The sequence below is a fragment of the Phascolarctos cinereus genome, unplaced genomic scaffold (genome assembly GCF_003287225.1).
Source record: "Phascolarctos cinereus isolate Bilbo 61053 unplaced genomic scaffold, phaCin_HiC Scaffold_1;HRSCAF=81, whole genome shotgun sequence".
NCBI lineage: Eukaryota > Metazoa > Chordata > Mammalia > Diprotodontia > Phascolarctidae > Phascolarctos > Phascolarctos cinereus.
In genome coordinates, this window is record NW_027555514.1 from 150,399,555 (window position 1) to 150,422,112 (window position 22,558).

Consider the following 22,558-nt stretch of genomic DNA (forward strand, 5'->3'; position numbering starts at 1 on the left):
GTTGGTTGGGCTTGCTGGTTAGGACTATTTGCTAATATGGTCTCTCCACCATCAATTTAGCAGACATAACTTGAATTCAAAGTCACAGTGCAGGTATACAATTTCTGTCAGTGTCTTTTCTCTAAGTGTGCAGCTACAGATTTATGGGTTTGCCCTGGCAGCTGGACTACTGTGCAGAGAAACAAAGTTTGACAGTCACAGTTGACCCTTCATTAGGAATACTTCAGAGGCAACATTCTTAACCCTTGAGAACAGGGAATACTGTAGGTCACTTGGCTACAGACACCCTGGCTGCATGAGCTGAGAGGATGATCTCTGGAAGAAGAAGAGTTCAGCCATTCTTTGCCAAGGCCAGAATACTGACTTCTGTGTTGTAAGGTTCTGCGGATGGGGAGAAGGACAAAATATTTAAGGGGCTGTTCTTTTCCAAGAGAAGATCCAGAAGCTCCATTTTGTGCGTGTGTGTGTGTGTGTGTGTGTGTGTGTGCGCACACATGCACGTATGTATGTCTTTAAGGAGAACTATTTGGCAGTTCTTGATCGAAAGGAATTGTTTAAGGACTCAGTGCCAGACATGAGAAACCACATTATAAAAATACACTTTGATCACTGACTGCTGGCCTTTCACTGCCTGCTCAGAAGTACTTCCCAAAATCTTGGCTCATGATACCCTGCCTTGGGAGCAGGTTTTAAATCTTCTCAGAAGAATACTAAGCTTGTAAAGTACTCTGAAGTCTAAGGCATGGAATTTTCAAACTAGAAACCATTCTTTTATTCTTGTTCTGCAACCAGAGAACTTTTATTTTATAGCAGAGATATTTTATAGCACAGTTCTTAATATTGAACTGCATTTGTGTAATAATGATATTTTGTTGAATAAATCAATGGAAGAACACATAATTCCAGTCAACCTTCAATTAGCTTTCCTATCAGAAGAAAAGAGTAGCCAAGACAACGCTAGATGGCCGACAAATGGAAAATCATTTATATGTGTCTTTGGAATTGGCTTTTTAAATTAATATTTGAATTAATGTCTCATTTGTAAAGTTCACATACAGTATATCAGGTGGAACAATGAAGTCAGACTAAGAACATCATTCCTTTACACCACACACATGTGTATACACGTGTACACATGCACATAGATACACACATTTCTCCTTCCAACATTACTCCTAAGGTACACAAGACCAGTGTCTTCCATGACTGACAAATTTGTCAACACTGTCTCACATGGTATTGAAAGTGGCAATTACATGTTTCAGGTGCCTCTTCTTATCTTAACAGGGAACTTAGAATTTTATCATCATAGAATTGGAAGGGACCTTGTAAGTCAAGTATTCCAGTATCTCACCCCATCTCACAAATCCTTTTTATAGCATCAGTGGGATAAATCTACACAATTTCGCCTTGACTGAGTCCAGTGATGAGGATATACGAGCTAACGAGGGAGTTTATTCCATTTATTTGGAGCACTAACCGTTCCCTTTATATTGAATCTTATTCTGATGCCTTGTTACTTCTACCCGTTGCTCTTAATTTTTCTCTCTGGATACACAAATAAGTTGAATCACATAATTCTTTAGAATTTGAGGACCCCTTTTACTTTTCCAATAACAGAGCTTCATGTTAGTTAACTGGCTAACTAATTAACTCTAACTACATTTAATTAGACTTAACTAGTAAGGCATGTCAAGATGGTACAAAAAGAACAATGGTTTAGGAGACCGAAGGTTTGATTTTAACACACTTGTTATCTAAGATATTCCTTAATAATATGTACCCTATGGTCCAGAACCTTAGGCTCTGGGTTTAAATGGATCACGTTCAAACTAGGGAGATTCTAAAAACCCTATTTGACTTATTTTTCCTACCATCAGGGTATCCTTTGGAAACATTACACTTTCCACCTTGTCTCAGTCTCTACATATGTGGGTAAAAAGGGTCCTCAGCTCCTGTGCAAGCACTCAGTCTTACAATATATCTCAGATACAGGTCAGCCTTTAGCTCACTTTTTAAAAAAAAAAACATGCAGAAGACTTATTGGAGCCCCAAAATAATCATAACTATCTTCCCCTTTTTGGCAAATTCCCTTGACACCTACACCCCAGTGCCCCAGCTCAGGTTGCTATACAGTCCTCTAGATTTATAGTAGTGTCACAATTAATATATGGTGCTTCTCTGAAATAGAATTTTGGATGTGAAGAGCATGAGATATTCAACTCTAGTATTCCTGGGGCATGAATGATCTGCACAACTCAGGGCAAAAGAAAAGGACAACTACAGATTTGCTCTTCTCCACCATGTCTCACTCCCTTGATGGTCAGTACTGCAGCTCTAAGGCCACATGTGCAGCCTCCTCTTCTCTCTAGAAGACTAAGACCTGGAAATTTACTTGATATCACCAGCTATTACTTCAGGCCAAGAAGCTCTGTTTCTGACTCTGTGAGGTTGCCATCTTAGGAGTTGAAAGATTCTGTCACTCCCATTTCTGGAACAGAGATATCCTCTGGATCACTGTACTGATGTACAAGCTTCAATATCTGGGAACCTGAGCTATTTTTGTCCATGTATGTGCTTAGGTCTTCCCTGATCAGGTTCTCTCTGTTATCTGCAAGGTCTTTTATTTGCCCCACTCCAATAGAGCAGAGCAGATAAAATCTGTTGTAACTTTGACTTAATCATCCCCAAATACCATGACTCAATCATTCATACTCAATGAGGTGTCAAAAACTCAACAAGTAAGCAGACCAAGGAGACTTCCCAAATTTCATTATATATCACCACAAATCATCACAATGTGTTGTTAATGGACATATTCATACCTTACAAAGGGAGATCTCTTTAAAGGAAGAAAAAAATTTTCTTTCTCTCTCATTTAACTGCATCAGTCCTCACCAGTTCCCTGCTGGTATATGAAATTATCTATTCTGACTCCATTAAGCCTTTTGTTAAGACGACAGTGACAGATAACAATATAATATTTAATGATAATAATAATAAATGGATTGATAAAGCGCTTTAAGGATTGTAAAATGTTTTACATACATTATCCCATTTGATACTGACTACAGTCCTTTGAGGGAGGTGTTATGGCTATTATAATCTCCACTTTACAGATGGTGAAACTGACACTGAGAGAAGCTAAAAGACTTTTCCCAGTGTCTCAGAACTATTAAATGGCTGAGGTAGGATATGTACCCCAATGAACCAGAGTCTCAGTCCAGGACTCTGAATGGTATACCACCTCACTACTTCTACTGGGTACTCAAAACAATTATGCTTTTGCCTTGAAGTTCAATAAATATTCTGATTAAATGACTTACATAGAGCATAGGACAAGACTCTGCTAAGTGTAATTCAGTAGCCATTTAACTTTGACATATAGAATGATTGGTTTTGTTGTTATTCTTAACCAAAAATACCCTCATTCATTTCCAATTCTCCCTTTCACCCAGAAGGACAGATAATTCAAATATACAAAGCCATTTCACCACAATCTTAAAACAATACATTTTACTTAGAGGACAAATAGCTAGAAATCAGCTACTAAGAGTTTTCTGTGTGCTAGGAAAAGCATCATCTGTTGGGAAATGCCTGATAGGAACAAGTAAATGGAATCAAAGCATCATTAAATCTTAGGAAAGAAGCTCAATATTCATTTAGCCAAACTACTACCTGTCATTATTATAGATAGAATGCAGTGCCATGGGCTGAGATGATTAAAAGGGAGACAGGTGGTATTCTGTATATGTATGAATGATCTCTCTGTAATCCTGTCTATGAGGTAACTGAAGGATGCCAAATAGTGCTTTCATATGGTGATTATTAGAAATGCATGATAGAGTTAGTGATACCAGTCTACACTAGTTGAGACAGAGAGGAGCAGTACAGCCATAATGTCTGTCAATGTTGAAATAGGAATATTTCTGCCCATCATATTTACTGTGAATGGGTACATTCACAGATGTCTATATGACAACTGGGCCCAGGCTCATAAATATCTTTCATGGTATGCATGAGAATTCTAACAGTAAAGGTCAGGAAAGCTTTGTTTCAGATCAGGTTCAGAGTAATCTAGATTCTATCTACAGATAACTTCTGTCTACAGAACCTATCAGCTACCCATCAATACGGAAGATATAACCAGCATCAAGACATAACACTACCTGAAGGAGGAATTCTGTCTGCAATATTCTCAAGAAATGGTCAGGTAGCTTCTGCTTAAAGGAGAAGAAGGGCTCATTTTTCCCCAAGGAAATCTATTCGCCTTTTGGACAACTCTAATTGTGAGAAATATTTTCTTAAGATTTAACAGAATTAGGTTAACAGCATACAGACTTATTTCAAATCCAACAATCTAGGCTATAAGTTTTAGACCTCTTTATATACAAAGTATTCCAAATTATTAAAAACATAATTGAAAGCTTTTTGAGGCACTGCATTCCTTTCTAGCATCTTGGAGAGCAATTTACGTCTATAATTATTTTCCTTTATTTAGTGCAAAGGGCAATGAAATAGAAGTTAGCAGACCTTGATTCCAGTCTGTACCCCTTAACTAGCTTTGAACCTTGGAGTCCTTGACAAAATTGGTTAATCTCTCTGCTTTAGTTTTCTGATCTATAAAATGAAGGGGAGAGGGATGGATTAGAAAATCTCTCAGGTCTGAGGAAGCTCTAAAATATTAACATTCTTTAACTCCTTGAAAAGTGAGAGAAATATAAATTGAATTATAACTATCTGCCAATACCAGTCAAATAAATTCTAAAGTTTAAATGCAAATGTTTCACTCTGAATCATTTTCATTTTCCAAAAGATCTGTCTTACTTAGGTGTTTTCCATTTCTTTACAATTTCTATTACCGTATTCCATCAAGTGTAATGGATTAAGGGGGAAAAAATAATTCTTTTAGGCAGTCCTATTGTGTAGTGTTTTCTCTTAATTCTGGGCTTTCTATGCCATTTAAACCAAGATAGGAACATTAATCAGTACTGCTAAGAGTAGGAGACTATGGGCCAAATGATGACCAAATGTAATAAATGCTACCTAAAAATAGTAGGAATGTTATCATTGAAGGGCTGGAAAAATTCCAATTTCAGTCAGGCACTGTCGCCTATGTATCTTCATACATAGAGAGAATTTATGGGTCTTTAATAATAGTGATACTTGGTCATATAAATTGATCTTGTTTCCCAGCTCCCCCCACCCAAGTAATTTCATTTAGGAACTGATTTTTCATGCTTGTGACTTCTAGAGTTCTACTTGGAATATTATTTTAATCACTCTGACTTAAATGCATTTCATTTTAGATTATAATTATAAACAGTTCCAATTTTGAATTTTCCTATAAAAAGTTACCACTTTTAAAGACATATGGCATCTAATTTTGAAACTATAAGGGCATGTATAAAAGAAGAGAACTTCATAAGTTCTTGAAGTCATCTACAAATGAGTTATTTCTTCCTTATTCCTGAACTGTTACTCCAGATAAATCAAAGGGAAAACAATTGAAGTGCCTACAACCAGGATTTGCCACATTTATCTCACGGAGTTGTTATGAAGATCCATTTAGGTATATGCTTTTTAAAAAAAATTAAGGGGCTAGACAAATAATGATAATAACAAAAAAGTTCAAACTTTTGAAAAGCAATTAGTTTATACAAGCTATGATGAATTTTTGAAGGAACAAATATTTACTCCATTATATTTAGCTAGCAGTAAGGGCAAAGTATTAATTCCTTGACAAATTATGCAAAGACAACAAATATACAAAGGTAGGTACTTACAGTGCCAGGACGGGGGTAAGGAATTCTCCCCTGGTATGGAATCAGCTGATGGTTTGGCCCTTCTTTGTGGGCAAATGGTCCGTTAAACACAGTCTGAATATCAGATAAGTGATATACACACACTGCTGAACCTTTAAATACTGAGCTGAAGAAAACAGACAAGCAAAAAATTACCTCATAGACTGAACACATATAGGATATTAGCTAATTGATATGGATATGGTTTTCCTCAGGGAACTGAGAAAGAATTCCAAGAGAATGGCCTTGAATTACCTTTTCAAATATGAACTAGAATAGTGATTGGGCAAATCAGTCAAAACACGCCATCCCACATTAAACCTTAACGAGGTAGGAAAATGTGTCAAAAAAAAACACAAAAGACTTTAGACTAAGTATGAAAAAAATTGCTTAATCAAGTGAAGTGACATTATACAGGCATTTGGATTTAGATAAGATGAGAAAACTTTATCATATTCTAGGAGTCATCCATAAAATATCAAACCAATTATGTCTGAGAGATTAGAGAGAGTTGGGAAACATTCTAGCAAAACCTCTGAAGACAAATGGTTTGGGGTATGGGAAGGGAGAAGACAGACAATCCCACTAGGTATTCTCTCCATAATCCCTTTGGCCTGAGTAGGTCTCTGTAGGTTTTGAAGAGTACAGAAGATTTTTCAATGTCTTAAAGGCACTCTATAGAGCAGCATTCCTAGAACAGTTGGTGTACAGGGTATGCCTCACTGGCAAGGACAGATTGGACATATATTTAAAGCTTTCTAGCAGAAATACTATTCTATACCTATGGGTGACATCTTGAAGATAACAACAAAGGGACTTTCAAGAGCTGTAACATACCCCTCTGCAGTATATGCTTTCTAAATGCAAGTCCATTTACCTCAGGTCTCAGTATAAATTGGTGGATGACTGTATCTCAGACTTTGGGGGCAATATTTGGACAAATTATTTTCATAGTGCCTTGTTAAAGACCCCTTTATCAAAGTTAAAAAGAAATAAATTACTTTGTAAATCTTATTTTCCCCTTCATATGTGTAACATATAAATCAACAGATATAGATTTGTTATTATTATATTATATATGTGTTTATATATATATATATATACATATATATATAATTTTTGTATTATGTTCATTATTGTTGTTATCATTGTTCTACTGGAAATTAATAAGATAAAAGGAAAAGGTATGATGCAGATATGATTAATGTGCCTGAATCATCTAACACAAAAAGGTAAACACAATGTGATTCTGACATATATTCTCAACTTGATAGGTAAGGAAAAAAGGTTTTCATCTGACATGAATTAATTAATTAAGCTGTGATTATAGAGCATCAGTAATATTAAAGTATGTTTTCTTACTGCCTGGGAATAGAACCACTAAAGGGTATTCCCAGGCTCTCCCTTTTTCTCACCAACAACTGAAACTGATGTCTGAATTCAAGGAACACATGTTGAATTCCATGTCAATTTCAATGTAACTTTTACTGAAGCCAAGGAAACCATGGCATCAAGAAGTTCAAAGTTTATATGTGAACATCATACACTCATGACATCATCCCATGGTGTTCCATCCCCAGCTAATCAGCATCTTCTCATGAACTGTCTTCCTCCATTACAATGTGAACACCTGAAGGGTAGGGAGTACCTTTTTCTTCCTTGTATCCCCAGTACTTAGCACAGTGTCAGGAATACACTAGGGGCTTAATAAATGTTTATCAACTAACGAACATCTCCACTTACAACCACGTTATTAGGAGAATGATGTCAGATTTTTCTCGTGATGAACATTAGTTATAATTGTATAACATCATTTTCTTTCTGATTCTTTTATACAGTTTTCTAGGTAGTCATAGACAAAAAAAGGGACATGGTTCAAAAAGGCATATTAAATCAGACAATATACCTTTGTAAGTTTTATTTCAGTCCTTGCCAAAAAACCATGCCCTTTAGTTACACATGCAGATCAAATAAAACTAACAATTGGTTTTCATCACAAACATTTCTCTCCTGTTATATGCCTAATTTAGGGAATATAGGGGTAAAAATAATTGGCTTTGATATGAAAACAAAATCTATATAAATAGTGTGATCCTTACCCTTAATCATCTAACATATCCATATCCTGGATTAATTTTTATAAAAATAAATGCCTTAGCTTTTAGAAAAACAGAAACCTAGACACATAAAATCTTTCCCTTAAATCTAAAACTGCCTTGAGGATTTGGAACTCCTCTTTGTTTAATTTGTTGTGTCCTTGACACAAATCCAGTTTCCATTGTAAGAACAATAGTTTAAAAAAGTTTTTTTTGAAGACAAAAACACGTTAAATTCAAAATAAAAATTTAAAACCTTCCAATTTCCCATGCTATTTCTTTTTTATTCCTTTTTAAAATTAGATTCATTTATAGATTTGTCCTCCTGCAGCTTAAATAGGGACCACTAAAGCCACATTTTTTTCCTCAGTTGCTACTTTAAAAATGATACTACAATCTTACGTAGTATTAATAGATGTACTGGTTCTGAACAAAAGAAATAATACATTGTCCATTTGCTCAGATAATTCTGTTCACATTTTAAGAGGGATATTAAAAAACCTTGAGTGCATCCAGAGGAATTTGGTGAAAAAAAGTATGGAGCTAAAAACTCGTATGAGGAATGGTTGAAGACAATGGATGGGGAACTTGGGAAAGAAAAAGGTAAGAAGAGAGATCTCAATATCTTCAGATACTGAAAGGATTGTCATGTGAGAAAATGTTTAAACCTTTTTGTAGCTTCAAATGTCAGAATTAAGACCAATGGTTGTTAGAGAGAGCCAGATTTTCAAATAAAAGAAATTTCTAAGAATTAGAGGTGTATAACAACAAAAACTCATGAAGTCCTTGCAGCTATTCAAGCAGAGACTGGGTGCCCACTTGTGAAGGATGCTGTAAGAAAGCACTCTTCTCTGATTCTAAGAATGTGCTAATGCATCACAAAGGTCAATCCCAACTCAAAGATTCTAGAATCCTATACATTTGTGATAATAAAAAAAAAGCCTTCACATGTTTTAATATAATTATATGGTTTCTGGTATAGAAATCAAGTCAGAAGCACTCAAAAATGTCTCCTGAAGTAGAGTCTAAATTATCTCATGTACCTATCAGTACTAACAGAAAGCTTAAAGATCCAATTTTGGATCATTTTTTTTAGCAGACTTGTCATCACTTTTCCTTGACAAACTAGCCAAGTTATTGATCAATAAATAAAATTAGATTTTAATTCAACTGGTAGATTTTGTTGTTTAATTTTTGCTCAATTAATCAAATTTTTCCTCTTTCTATCAAGACAACATTCTACCAGTACATGGCAAGATTTTTTTTAAGTTTAATATAGCTGAAATATATTTGCCAATCAATCTGTTGAAAGTAAATTGATATGAATAGGTATATCCCAACTGTTAAGGAAAATTAGATTACACATAGAAAAGTCCATTCAATACTATTAACTCTATATAATTTAAGGCTAATTAAGAATAGAGATTATTTTTTTTTAAAAAAACAGATGATTACCTTGATGTTGTAAAAATACCATACACAAGTGTGGTCCGAGGATTATCTGTTTCTAGCAGAAAGACATCCTCTACAAAAGAAAAAAAATACAGTTATTTGAAAACTTCAAATCCAATATTGCCACTATACTATAGCTACCTGTAGCATTTATTAAATGTGTAAGTTAAACATTCAACAACTGAAATAACACTAAAATTATGCAAAAAAGTATGCCTGAGGTATGTTTTGTCATAGAGAATTACATTCAGGACAGTGTATATTCAGAAATCTCTAGCAAAAAATTATAGGTTTTGGTGGTCATAGGTACATAACCCTCTATTTCACCAAAGGTTCAATGTATCAGCATCTGCACTTTTGACTTTTGTGCCATTTTCTAGGAACATTACTCCCACAAAAGTTGAGGATTTACTGTATTTTAAAAAAACAAAACAAAAAAAAAACAGCATGCCTCCTGTCATGAATCATCTCCAATACAAAAAGAACTTGTTGTGATCCTTATTCTTTTTAATCCCTTGACTAGCTCAAATTTTATAGTGCTCATTGAAAACCTCCACTGGCAAGTCAAGCTTTGCCCAGATCACATAGTACCACTCATACAGGGAACTCCCAGTGTGAAAAATCCCAGCAGACAATTCAAGTTTAATAGGTCTAAAATGGAATTCATCTTTTCTCCACTGAATTTTGTAGAAGTTTCTCCATTCTGTCAATGACTCTCCAGGTCACCCATGCCTGGTAAATTTGAAGTAATCTTCAAAGGTAGCCAGTCAATCACTAATTCCTATCAATTCTTCTTTGTAATACCTCTTGAATCCATCCCCTCCCTAATCTACTCACAGCCACTCCCTTAGTTTGGACTCTCATTGTCTGATGACTCCCAACAATCTCCTAGTCTTTGTCTTTTCTCTTTACAATTCATCCCACAAGACAGATTGGTCTTTCTGGTACAAACATAGATCCCATTCAAACTTGGAATCTCAGAATTAAAAAGGATCTCAGAGACGAGCTAGTCCAACAGATATCTGACCAGGAACTGACTAGTCACAGGTCAGCTATCTTCAAGCAGAAATATTTTGTGTGTTGGATATATATATATGTATGTGTGCATAGAAAGATAGAAAGATAAAGATATCTCTATACATATACACAAATGCATAAATGTGGAAAAGAGAGAGACAGAGAGAAAGAAAGAGGGGGAAGGGAAAGAAGGAGGAAGTAAAAAAGGAAGAGAAGAACAGAAAGGAAGAAAGAAAGAGAAAGAGAAAGGAGAGAAAGAGAAAGAGAAAAGAAAGGAAGAAAACTATCAGCCCTGCCCATGTTCTGATTTAATGCACAAGACCTATATATAACAATCATAAATACATGACTATATTGAAAAGTACATCCTTTCTCAAAAAAAAAAAAAGAATTATAAGGAGCAGTTACATTTCTTAGCCAGAAGCTATAGTTTCTGAACTTGTAATAAATCACACATATATAAAATGGCAATCTAAATTGGCAAATTAGAGTAATTCCCTTTACTTATTAATATCAACTCCACTTTCATACTGAATATGAAATTTTCTAATGATTGTTTTAAGTTAGAATTCTTACAAATTGTCTCTTAAAAACCAAATCTCTGACCCAAACAACATACCTAGTTCATCAAAATACGTTTCAGTGCCATCTTCATCCATCACTGAGCATACTAATCTAGCCTTTAAGAAAGTGGTCCACTTGTTAACAAGGCTACGCTGTCCACCAGTGTCATTCTGAAAAGAAAGGCATTGACAAATCACATCAGATTTAAATGTAACATTAAATGTAACATTAATATAAAAAAAATCATAACTGGACACCACTAACTGTGAATATCCTATAATATTATGAGGTGATATTTAATATTTACCTTTTAAAGACTGATCCTTTTCCTGATAGATAAATGAGACAAGATTTTAGGAAGTATCTTTTAAATAAAGCAGTGCCTCATGTACCTGTCATTATTAAGGAATGTTACATTAATATAAATAATTTTCTAGGTAGAGTACATTGCCCAGTTTTCTAAAACTAGATATTTCATTTTTAAAATATTAACGGCTGATACCATTTTAAAAATGAGTTGCATGCTTCCATATAGATTGAACATTATTTAACCTTTTCTTGGTGATTTGGGGGCATCATTATGAACACCAATTATTACAATCAGCCAAAATGTAATAATTCCCTTGAGGGCTACTATTCTACGCTATACATCATGGCTCCAGAGACCTATGCTAGATAGTTCTATCTCCTGCTCAGCATGCCCTCACTCCTTCTAATCTTTTGTTTTATATGCATGATGTGTGTAAGGTCCAAAGGACAGTATCATATACTTCTCATGCAAATTAGAATGGATATGATAGCATCCCTTCTCCTCTTTACTCAGAAATCTCTTATTTCCTTTTGGCTTTGCTCCTTTTTTCACATGATTAATTAAATTGGAGCAAAGTTTGATCTGTTAGATAAGTAGGGTATTGGTGTGCCTAGGAGAGCAAATGGTTTTCAGATACAATGAAAAATTTACAATATCCTACATCAACCTTTGTACTTAACTACAGAAAAGGTTATTTTTTGTACTTTGAAAATACTCTGTGATTTTCACTTATCTAGATGGATCTTCCTCACCATTAGTCTTAACTTGTGAGATTTAACTGTATTTATTGGGATCTTTTTTTTTTGCATATAAACCTATGCTATATGTGTAGATACTTTTTTTACAACATGGAAAATGAATAAATTGTACAAAAGACTGGGGTTTTTTTTGGACAAACATTATTAAATATTTGCTCTGCTTCCCCACCGAATATATATTCGAGTTGTATCTAAATAAAACTTACTTTTATTTCAAACACAGCATAATTAGCAGGAGCAAGCAAACAAATTTGAAAAGCAATATGTATTTCTTTTCACTTATCCAATTAAAATAAGTTATTACTTTCCAAAAACATACTCACAGGACATATTCTAGCAATCATGGAATGAATCTGCTTGGTAGTACCACTGTTGTCAGTTAGTTTTTCTTTGAAAAAAAAGTATACTTTTGCGTCATTGGGATCAGTACCATCTGGTATAACATGTGCATCTACAAACATAGGTTCTAGAAAGAAAACAAATAAAGGTGACAATTAAGAATATTTATATAGGTATCATTAATTCACTTGCAAACGTGTGATATATAATTCCATTTAATTAAGCATATAATAATCTCTGTAAGGCATTACGCTAGATGATAGTGATACAAAGGCCAAAACAAACACTTAAGGAAAAAGCTAGCTAGCCAATCTGACTAGAATGTAGAATGTGTTGAGGGGGAGGGGGGAAATTTACATAACTTTATTATAAATTTAAAAAGAATAGCAAGGCTCGGATTCTTATAATCTAGCCACTGCTTAGATTCTTATAATCTAGCCACTGCTCTGATTCCTAAAATCTAGTCACTGGTCAGATTCTTATAATCTAGCCAATAGCTTACTAATGTTCAGACTCCTTCAGAGTCTGCCCAATATGATGGATGTTCTAATACACCTTGTCTTTGGCTGAAAGAAGGCTTGGATCAAATTCTTTTGGGCAGGACCTGTATGTTGTGATTTTGGGGTCCCAGGATCCCTGAACCCCTAAACTGCATCATTTTGGTGGCCCATACGGGGAAACTGCCTAACCCCAAGTTCTTCTCCAGCCAAGACTGAAAGCTATGTAAGCCTCCTCCCTCCCCTCCTTTCTTGCTCTGCAGATGGGGGTCACTCTCCAAGCACCAAGTCTTGGAGGTGCTTTTCTGGCAGACAGTTACAAGGCTGTCTCACACTTGGCCTGATGCTCTCAGGCTCTCGGTCCACTGGGTGGGTTCAAGGCCATGGACCTGGCTACACCTTTCTCAGCACAGAGGACAAGGACAGAGGTCCTATCTGGAAGTGTACGCTCAATTCTGTTAATTCTTTTGGCATTAGGGAATTGTGGAAAACTGCAGTTGCTTTTTGGTTCCCTGAGGCTTACTTACTCCCTTCCCTCTGCATCTCTGAATCCTCCTTCATGGAGGTTACAGGGAAAGTTAGAATAGCTAAACATATCTTGGCATATTCTAGAGGTTTTGTGATTTATCATTAAGGAGTTTTGAAACACCTGTACAACTTGGTAACTCCCTTCCCTTGAGTCAAGAGGGTATCTGTTAACCCCTCTCATAGGAAAAGAGAGTTTCACCCTTTACCCCTCACCTTTGATTTTGCCCTCCCCAACCTGGGAAAGGAAGGAAGGGGGGAGGCAATGGCCTTGGGCTCTAGGGCAACCTTTGCCTGGAAGCATCACCCAGGTTCAGCACATCCTGCTCAAAGTAATGAAGCTAGCCTCAAAACTTGGGTAAGCATGCTCTTTTAAATTTGTAGTTTTAGCTGTTAATGATGAGATGTTGATTCTCTGTGTAAAGTAATTTGGAAATGCATTTAACAAAACTGAAGTCACCTGATTGGTAATGGGTTTATTTCAAATTTCAAATTGGTGAACTTTCTGTATCAGTTATGTCAAGCAACTTTTCATAATTTGGTTACCAATAAAATAATTTAGCTATTGATGGTTATTGTTTTAATGTGTAAACTAGCCAAAAAGTTTGTTTGGGTTATGTATGGCTTGATGAGAATTTGCAAGTGTATAGAAATCTCCAATGATGGTTTTTTACACCAGGACAAATTTAAGAATGAGATGTAAATCATGGGAAAGTTTTTCCTAAGCTCTGAATAGTAAAAACTTGCTGTTTGAGGTAAAAACTCATAGGATTTTATTTTGAGTTGTCTGATGGCTTAATCAATAATTCACCATCTGAGAGAAATAGCACAAGCTACTCAGAGAAGGTGATATTGGTAGGAAGTCAGCATTGGGAAAAGCTGAGAGGACAATTCTAGCCTCAGTCTAAGATGGGATCCTCCTGGCTCAGTTTCCCCATTATGTTCCTTTGAAAGTGAATGTTACCCACCTGGCTATTCCTGAGTCTGGCTATGAGGTAGATTTGATACTGCATGGTTGGAAAACTAAATAATCTGAATCCAAACAGAGCTAAGGATGTTTTATCCTCTCAAAGTTGGGCCCTAAATCTAGTCCCTCCTTTATATCTGGGCCCTGAAGGTTTTTCTGTCAGACTTGTATCTTCTAGACTATGGGCCATTCACCTACAGTTGGTAGCAAACAGCTAGCACCAGCTAATGTCCCCACATGCCCTGGATGCTGTTGCTTGATTCCAGTCAACCTCCTCTTTGGGACCCTCTTCAGGAAAGAATAGTGCTACACTCCTTGCCAGCAGAAATCAGTTTCAGAAGCTGAGACCTTCGCCCCTTACTCCAAAAGAATTTGGGTCCCATTTATTTGAGGGGGTAATGATGGGATTGGGATCTGGGCCCTAGAAAGGAAAAACCATGGCCAAATCTCTGGCATTTGCCTGAGGTTATAATCCCATCAATTGGCCTTTCAATGTGGCCACACCCAATCTCCCCTTCATTGTCTTACCTCCCTATGGCCCCTGGCCCACCCTTAATCCTAGCTAGCCTCCATTCTTCCTTGGCCACAAGGTCCAGGTCCCAGGAGGTTCACCTCAGTTTACTGGCCAATCCTAGGTCCCTCCCACAGTCATTCTGTATATAAGGTCCACCTTGTTTCCATTAAGATATTCAGATTCTTATAATCTAGCCACTGCTCAGATTCCTAAAATCTATCCACTGCTTAGATTCTTATAATCTAGCCACTGCTGTGCTTAATAATAATAGCTGTCATTTCCGCCATTTTAAGATTCTTTTTTTCTTTTTGCTTTTTGGCTAGGCAATGCGGTTAAGTGACTTGCCCAGGGTCACATAGTTAGTAAGTGTCAAGTGCCTGAGGCTGGATTTGAACTCAGGTCCTCCTGACTCCAAGGCTGGAGCTCTATCTACTGTACCACCTAGCTGCCCCTTATTTTAAAATTTTTCAAAGTGCTTTTCAAATATTATCTCATTTCATCCTTACAATGATTATGATAAATAGATGTTATTATTACCTGACTTTAGAGATGAGGAAATTGAGGCAGAGAGATCGGACCCTGAATGACCAAGATCTTAAATGCTACTCTGGGGAGTTGCTTTTTTCTGTTAGAAACAATCAGGACTCAATTGAGGTTTAGACATGATCAGATTCCTGCCTCAGATAAAATTATTCTGGCAACCACATAAAGGATGAATTAGTGAGAAAAGAGACTGGGAGACCAAATAAGAAGACTCTTATGATAATCCAGGCAAGAGGTAATGAGGGGCTCAATTAGATTGAAGCCAAGTGTGTGGAGAAAAAAAAGGAAACAAATGTGAGAGATATTTTGCTGGTAGAATAAATAAGACTTGGTAGATAGCTGGATCACATGAGGGAGAGAAAGGAGTTAAGGATTACTTCACAGTTATGAAACAGAGATTACTAAGAAGATGGCGGGCCCTTGGCAGAAATAGGGAAGTTAGTCAGCAAAGTGGCAGCCAGATGGCATAATGGATCCAGTGAGTGCTGGACTTGGAATCAGGAAAACCTGAGTCTGAATCTGTCCTCAGACTCTGTGTGACCCAGGGCAAGTCACTTAAGCTCCCTTCAACCACACCTTCTTCCTCTGTAAAAGAAGGATAACAATAGTACTTGCTTTGCAGAGTTATTGTGAGGATCAAAAGAGATACTATATATAAAATACTTTGCAAATCTTAAAATGCTATATAAATACCAGCTATTATTAAGTTTAGAGCATCATTTATTATAAATCCTGTGATACAGGATTTAGAATTTACCATATATAATAAATATTCCAATGAATCTTTTTAAAAAAAAAAAAGGTTGCCAATATCTTCATTGGAAATGGATAATTACCCCAAAACATTAGGAAGGCCATTATTTGAGTTTTTGTGAATAAATCATTTTACATGCCTTAAAGTGATATATAAAGGTGAGCCATTATTGAAAAAAAAATGTTGTCTTTGTTGTTGTTTTCCCCTTCTTAAGACCGGAGTACCAGGAAGAATACTGAATGCTGAGCTAGGCAGCCAGTACATGTAATATATTCTGCCAAGGCCCTGGCTTGAACACTCACTTGTTATTCAAATATAAGTACTTCTCCAAACATCAATTTCCTCATCTATAAAATGGAAAAGACATTCCTTTCCCAGTTTACCTTACAGGATTTTTATGAAAAGAGTGCTGTTTAAATTGTAAAACATAAAAATATGTAATGCTTTCTTCCTCTTCTTCAACTATTACTACTACTACCATCACTATTATTAACATTAATGAGTTGGGAAAGACAGAAACAATCTAATTAGGGGATAGATATTTGCTAAATGTTTTTTTCCTTGTTATTACTTTCCATGGGAAAATAGAATTAAATGTCATTTTTTTTTTCACATTCCACCGTGTCTGATAAAAACGGGCCAACATTTTTTCTTCCCCAATAGTCCCATTGTCTGCAACAATTACAAACATGCTGTGAAGAAGGGAAACATGAAAATAATCTTACATAACTAAGTGGAGGAAACATTTTACTTTTGCAGCAGAGAACTCAGCAACACAGGGCAGATCAGGATTGATTAGCAGACCTGGTTCTAGTCTTGGCTTCATCCCTAAGTAAGGGCATAACTTAGTTTTGTTATGTTTTTGTTTTTTTAATTTATAATATGGAGCCTGTGAGTGTGGTATTATGGAGTCTCAGATCTATTCCATTTCTAAGATTTTATGTTCACACTCTTTGTATACTTTCTTCTTCCTTGGACTGTGTGTGCATGTATGTGTGTTTCCATGTATATGTGTAAATATACACATATATACACAAAATTCTCATACATACACATAAATGCTCACAGTTTGTATGCATATATATTATACATATACAAAATGTTGATGAGAAAGATGTATGTATGTATGTTTACATATTAGAGTATAACCGTCAAACATGTAGCCCATAGGCCAAATGCAGCCCATAACTCCTCAGTGTGGCCTGAACTAAATAAAAGTATAGTTCCCATCTGATTTTAATATATGATATTATATACAACATATATTATAATACATGTTTAATATATAATACATGCATCTATATATACATTCACACACTATTTGTACATATACATATGTGCATGTACACATAAATATAAAAATATGTGTAGTTTTCTAAATCAACATGTGACTCATAGAGATCCTTATGTATACTTTAACAGCCCTTATTTCTATTGGTGAGTTTGCCATGACTGCCTTGGCACACCACTTCAGTTTCGTTCAGAGACATCCAATGAAGCAGAGTAAGGAGGTGAAAGTTGAAGAACTAAAAAAAAAAAGCTACATTAAAATACAGCATATTGAATGAAGGGGAAGAATTTCAAAGAAAAAATTATGATGCCATTTAAAGACATAGAGGGTCTCCTTATTCTCAGACCATAAAAAACTTTCAGAAGTCTCAGCTTCCAGATGTACTAGAAGAATAATTTTGAAAAACAAAGGCACAATCAGTGCTTTCTCGCACTGGAATTTCAGTGCAATTGGATGCTTTACTAGGGTGATTCATGATCATCTGGGCAGTGTTAAACAGATTACCACATTGAGTGTCAGTAAGGCATTTTCCCCAAGGCATAGTGACAAGGATCTCCCTGATTTGTTTTTTTCCCCCTTCCTCTTAAGCAAAAGGCCAGAGTGGCAGAGTAAGATCAGATGAGGGACTCTTATGATAAACATTTCTCTGAGACCCCAGCAGATGGATTTCTGTGAATATATTCCTGCTCATCTCTAATGAACGCTGTAGTAAGAACGGCATAACAACTCAGGCTTATTTTTAAACCATCAAATTACATATAAATTAGAATGTAATCCAGTGATTCCAAGCCTTATAAGGTGTTGTATAATTTAACAAAATGTAATGAATAATTGCTTTCAAAAGAGATCCTGTTTATTGACTTATATGCCAATGTGACATAAACTGATGTGTATGTGTGTGTCTATACACACACACACACACACATATGCACATATATACTATATATACACATATTCTGTGACAACTACTTTATGATAAAGATGGTAAAATGTTACATAAATCAGAGACTATTTAAATTATTCACGTTAGCCAAATATTTAGAATCAACTCTATAAGAGTCTTCATCAATCACACCAGGAGTGCATTATCTGGGACATGTTATTTTCTTGACAATTCCCCACCCCCAGTTTCCCTTCTGAAAATTTCAGAAATAACAAAACAGGCTGGTATGTGAGAATCAAAAAGATCCATTAAAATGACTGTCTTACCACTCAGCCATTTAGAATTGTGTTGATCTGTTCTGACTGCATTCCTTTTGGTCAAACTACGAAAAATAGCAGCATCCGTACCCATGAAATCGATGTACATTCCTGAGAAGAGTTCTTCATCTATAATGGAAAGGGAAAAAAGACAAATTCTGAACAGAGACTTATTTATCTTTTAAAGCTCTGTGTTACTAGAGGCATAAATGAACTTACTTGTCTATTAGTATAAAGCCATGTAAGGTGCTAGCACACACATTTACTCTTGATGTGCCATTATTCTAATTTAAAAATTCAAGTTAAATAAAAATCAAGCACTGTGTTCCTGAACAAGTCTACTTCTGCCAAACAGAGGCATACAGGCAGAAGGACACATATACACATACACACATTTCAATGTACAGACATGTGAGAAGGCTTCTGCCAGAATTTAATCTTGCTAGATCCCAATGTACAGGCTATATATTTTGGCAAAGGTAAATAATTCCAAATAACTAACATGCAGGATTAGTGAACCCTGCCACCATCAAGTAAATAAACTTATAAACACCCACACCCACAAACACACTGAACTTGGAGTTTAAAGAACTGATGCTAGAGTTCCATTTTGTCCCTATCTAGCAGGAACTAGCAGATCACTCCTGACCTCAGGTCCCTCATCTATGCAGCCTTTGACACTGTTAACTGCGCTGTCCTCCTTGATACTCTCTTCTCTCTAGGTTTCCAGGATACCACTCTTCCCTGGCTTTCCTTCTACCTATCTGACCACTTCTTCTTTGTCTCCTTTGTTAGATACTCCTCAAGATCATGACCTCTAAACATAGATGTCTCTCAGGGTTCTGGCCTGGGCCCTCTTTTCTTCTTCTTCCATATCACTTTACTTGGTGATCTTATAAACTCCCATGGATTTAATTACCATTCATTATGCTAATGATTCTCAAATCTGCCTTTCCTACTCCAATTTCTCTGCTGACTTCCAGCTTCACATTTCTCATTTTCTCTGACATCTCGAACTAGATGTCAATAGACCTCTTAAACTCAATGTGTCCAAAACTGAACCCATTATATTCCCCCCTAAGCCACACTCCTAACATAACCATTACTGTGAAGAGCAACACCATCCTTCCAGACCATCAGCTAACAACTTGAGCTCCTCTCTCCTCACCATCTCTCACTCCCCATATCTAAGCTGTTGCCAAACACCTTTTGATTTCACCTTTGCAAGGTCTCTTGAATTTGCCCCATTCTCTCCTTAAGACTGCCATCATCACCCTAGTACAGGTGCTCATCACCTCATGCCTGGATTACCTCAACAGCCTACTGGTAGATCTGCCTACTACTCTAAGGTATTCTCCATTCAACTGTTAAAACAATTCCCTAAAATGCACATCTGATTATGTCACCTCCTCTCCACACATAAAGTCCAGTGGCTTTCTACTGCCTTCAGGAACAAATACACAATGCTCCATTTGGCATTCAAAGCCCTTCATAACCTAGTCACCTCCTACCTTTCCATTCCTCTTACACATAACTCCCCAGCACACACTCTTACATTCAGTGACACTGGCCTCCTGGCGTCAAGATACTCTCTGTCTCCACTCTGGGCATTCTCTCTGGCAATCCTCCATGCCTGGAACACTTTACACTTTCCCTTCTCTGCTTTGACTACAGACCTTCCTGTCTTCCTTTAAGTCCCAACTAATCCCACCTTCTATAGGAAGCATTCTGTAACCCTTCTTAATTCCAGTGCTTCCCCTCTTTTGAAAAAATCCTCTTTGGGGGGCAGCTATGTGGCACAGTGGATAGAGTGCCAGCCCTAAAGTCAGGGGGGACCTGAGTTCAAATCCAGCCTCAGACCAAACACTTAACACTTACTAGCTATGTGACCCTGGGCAAGTCACTTAACCCCAATTGCCTAAAACAAAATCCTATTTATTCTGTATTGTTTTATAAATATTGGTTTCCATATTGTCTCCTTTATTAGATTTTAAACTCCTTGAGGAGAGAATTGTCTTTTGCATGTATTTACATCCGAAGTACTTAACACGGTGTCTGATAACTAGTAGGTGCTTAATAAATGTTTATTGATTGATTGAATAGTTAATCTCTGTCAAATTAAATGGACTATTTTTTTTCAGTCCACACTATTCTTGATCTTTCCTCCACATATGGCAATGCTGACCTCCCCTTCATTTTGGATATTCTTTCTTCCATGATCTCTCTTGGTTTTCCTCCTATCTGGTCATTCCTTCTCGGTCTATTTTGCTGGATCATTATCCTAGTCCTACACCCTAATCATAGATGTCCCCTAAACCTTGGCCCTCCTTTTGTTATTTTTCTTGTCCATCTCCATCTTCCCCCCCACCCATTTACCCCTTGCTTCTTGGTGATCTCAAGTACTATGGGTTTTCATTATTCATCTCTTTGCAGATAGTTCCCAGATCTATATATCCAACTCTAGTCTCACTGATGAACCCCAGTTCCATATCACTAACTTATTGTTGCACATCTTCAACTCTAAGTCCCAGAGACATTGCCAACTCAACATTTCCAAAAAAGGAGTTCATCACCTTCCCCCTCTGAAGTTCAATATTCCAAACTTTCTTATTTCTGTAGGTAATATAATAGCCACCTATCTAGTTGATAAAATTCACAACCTTCGAGTTATAGTCCTTAGACTTTTTTTTTTTTGCTGTCCCTCAACTGAGATTCAACTTCTCTCATCTCCATGCCTTTGTACTAGGTGTCACTCATGTTTACAATATACTCGATTCTCGTTATCTACCTCACAGAATTCTTTGTTTCCTCTAATCTCAGTTTAAACACCACTTTTGACATGAAGCTTTTCCAAATGGCCCTGGTTACAGACACCCTCTCCCTCCAAATCAACTTGTATTTATTTTATACATTCTTCTATATGTGTAAATAATCTCTCCTAATGACTGTAAGCTCCTCGAGGGCACAAACTATTTAACTTTTTCTTTGTGTCTCTAGTCCTGGCAAAGGATAGGTGCATAATAACTGTATCTTTTTTAAATTGATTGATCTTCAACCCTTCACTGTCCCTCATCTTCTGTATCACCCTCTTACATATATCCCCTAGTTCAAGCCCATATTACCTCTCACCTGGGCCACCTAATTGAACTTCCTCCCTCAGGTCTCTGCCCTCTCTATCCATCCACTACCAAGCTTCTAAACTGACATTCTCAAAGTACAGATCTAGCTTACCAATGTCCTTTGCCTGCTCATGAACTTTCAGCAGTTTCCTGTTGCCTCTATGATGAAATACCTCTGTTTGCCATCTAATACTCTTCACTGGCTAACTTAATATTACCTTTCTTGACTCACTGCACATTATTCCCCTTCACAGATTCAGCCCAGTAGTATCAAATTCAAATAGAAATGGCCAAACTGTCCATAAGGATCCTTGTCAGATGCACAATAACTTGGTCAGCCACATATTAACATTATCTGTGTACTGTTATATTTTTAGTCAGCTAAATATTTCTAAATTACATTTTGATGTGGTTCAGCAGCATTGCCACGGATTCATATATTTGTCACCCCTGCGCTAGCCTCATCCAAAATAGTCTATTTGCTTTTCCCTCTACATGTCATTCTATATCCCAAATCCATGATTTTGTACAGGTTTTCCCTCATTGCAAAAGATGAATAAATATTTTTTTCTACTTTGAAATCCCTTCAAAATTCATTTCAAACACCTGCTTCTGCATGATACCCATAAGTTGCTACTATTTCCTGTCCCCAAACTATAGTATATTTACTTTGTGTATAAATTATTTGTGCATGTGTTGTTTGGAACTAAGAGAGTGTAAGCACCTTGAAGGCAAGAAATTTTAATTTTGTTTTCATGTTCCCTGTGATAAGTACAGTGCCTAGGCACTTAATCACTTAATTTATACT

At 36.3% G+C, this 22,558-nt stretch overlaps 1 protein-coding gene across 2 annotated transcripts in view; it reads right to left on the bottom strand.

The window, feature by feature from the left end:
* SEMA3C (semaphorin 3C) overlaps nucleotides 1-22,558 on the bottom strand; it is a 189,383-nt gene that overhangs the window by 50,619 nt on the left and 116,206 nt on the right. For both annotated transcript variants that reach the window (XM_020984473.2, XM_020984474.2), the window contains exons 7-11: nucleotides 18,641-18,760; nucleotides 12,325-12,467; nucleotides 10,989-11,103; nucleotides 9,356-9,425; nucleotides 5,787-5,931 (exon numbers count right to left, since the gene is read on the bottom strand). In XM_020984473.2, coding sequence (XP_020840132.1) covers nucleotides 5,787-5,931; nucleotides 9,356-9,425; nucleotides 10,989-11,103; nucleotides 12,325-12,467; nucleotides 18,641-18,760 — 593 coding nt within the window. The remainder of the gene's footprint in view (nucleotides 1-5,786; nucleotides 5,932-9,355; nucleotides 9,426-10,988; nucleotides 11,104-12,324; nucleotides 12,468-18,640; nucleotides 18,761-22,558) is intronic.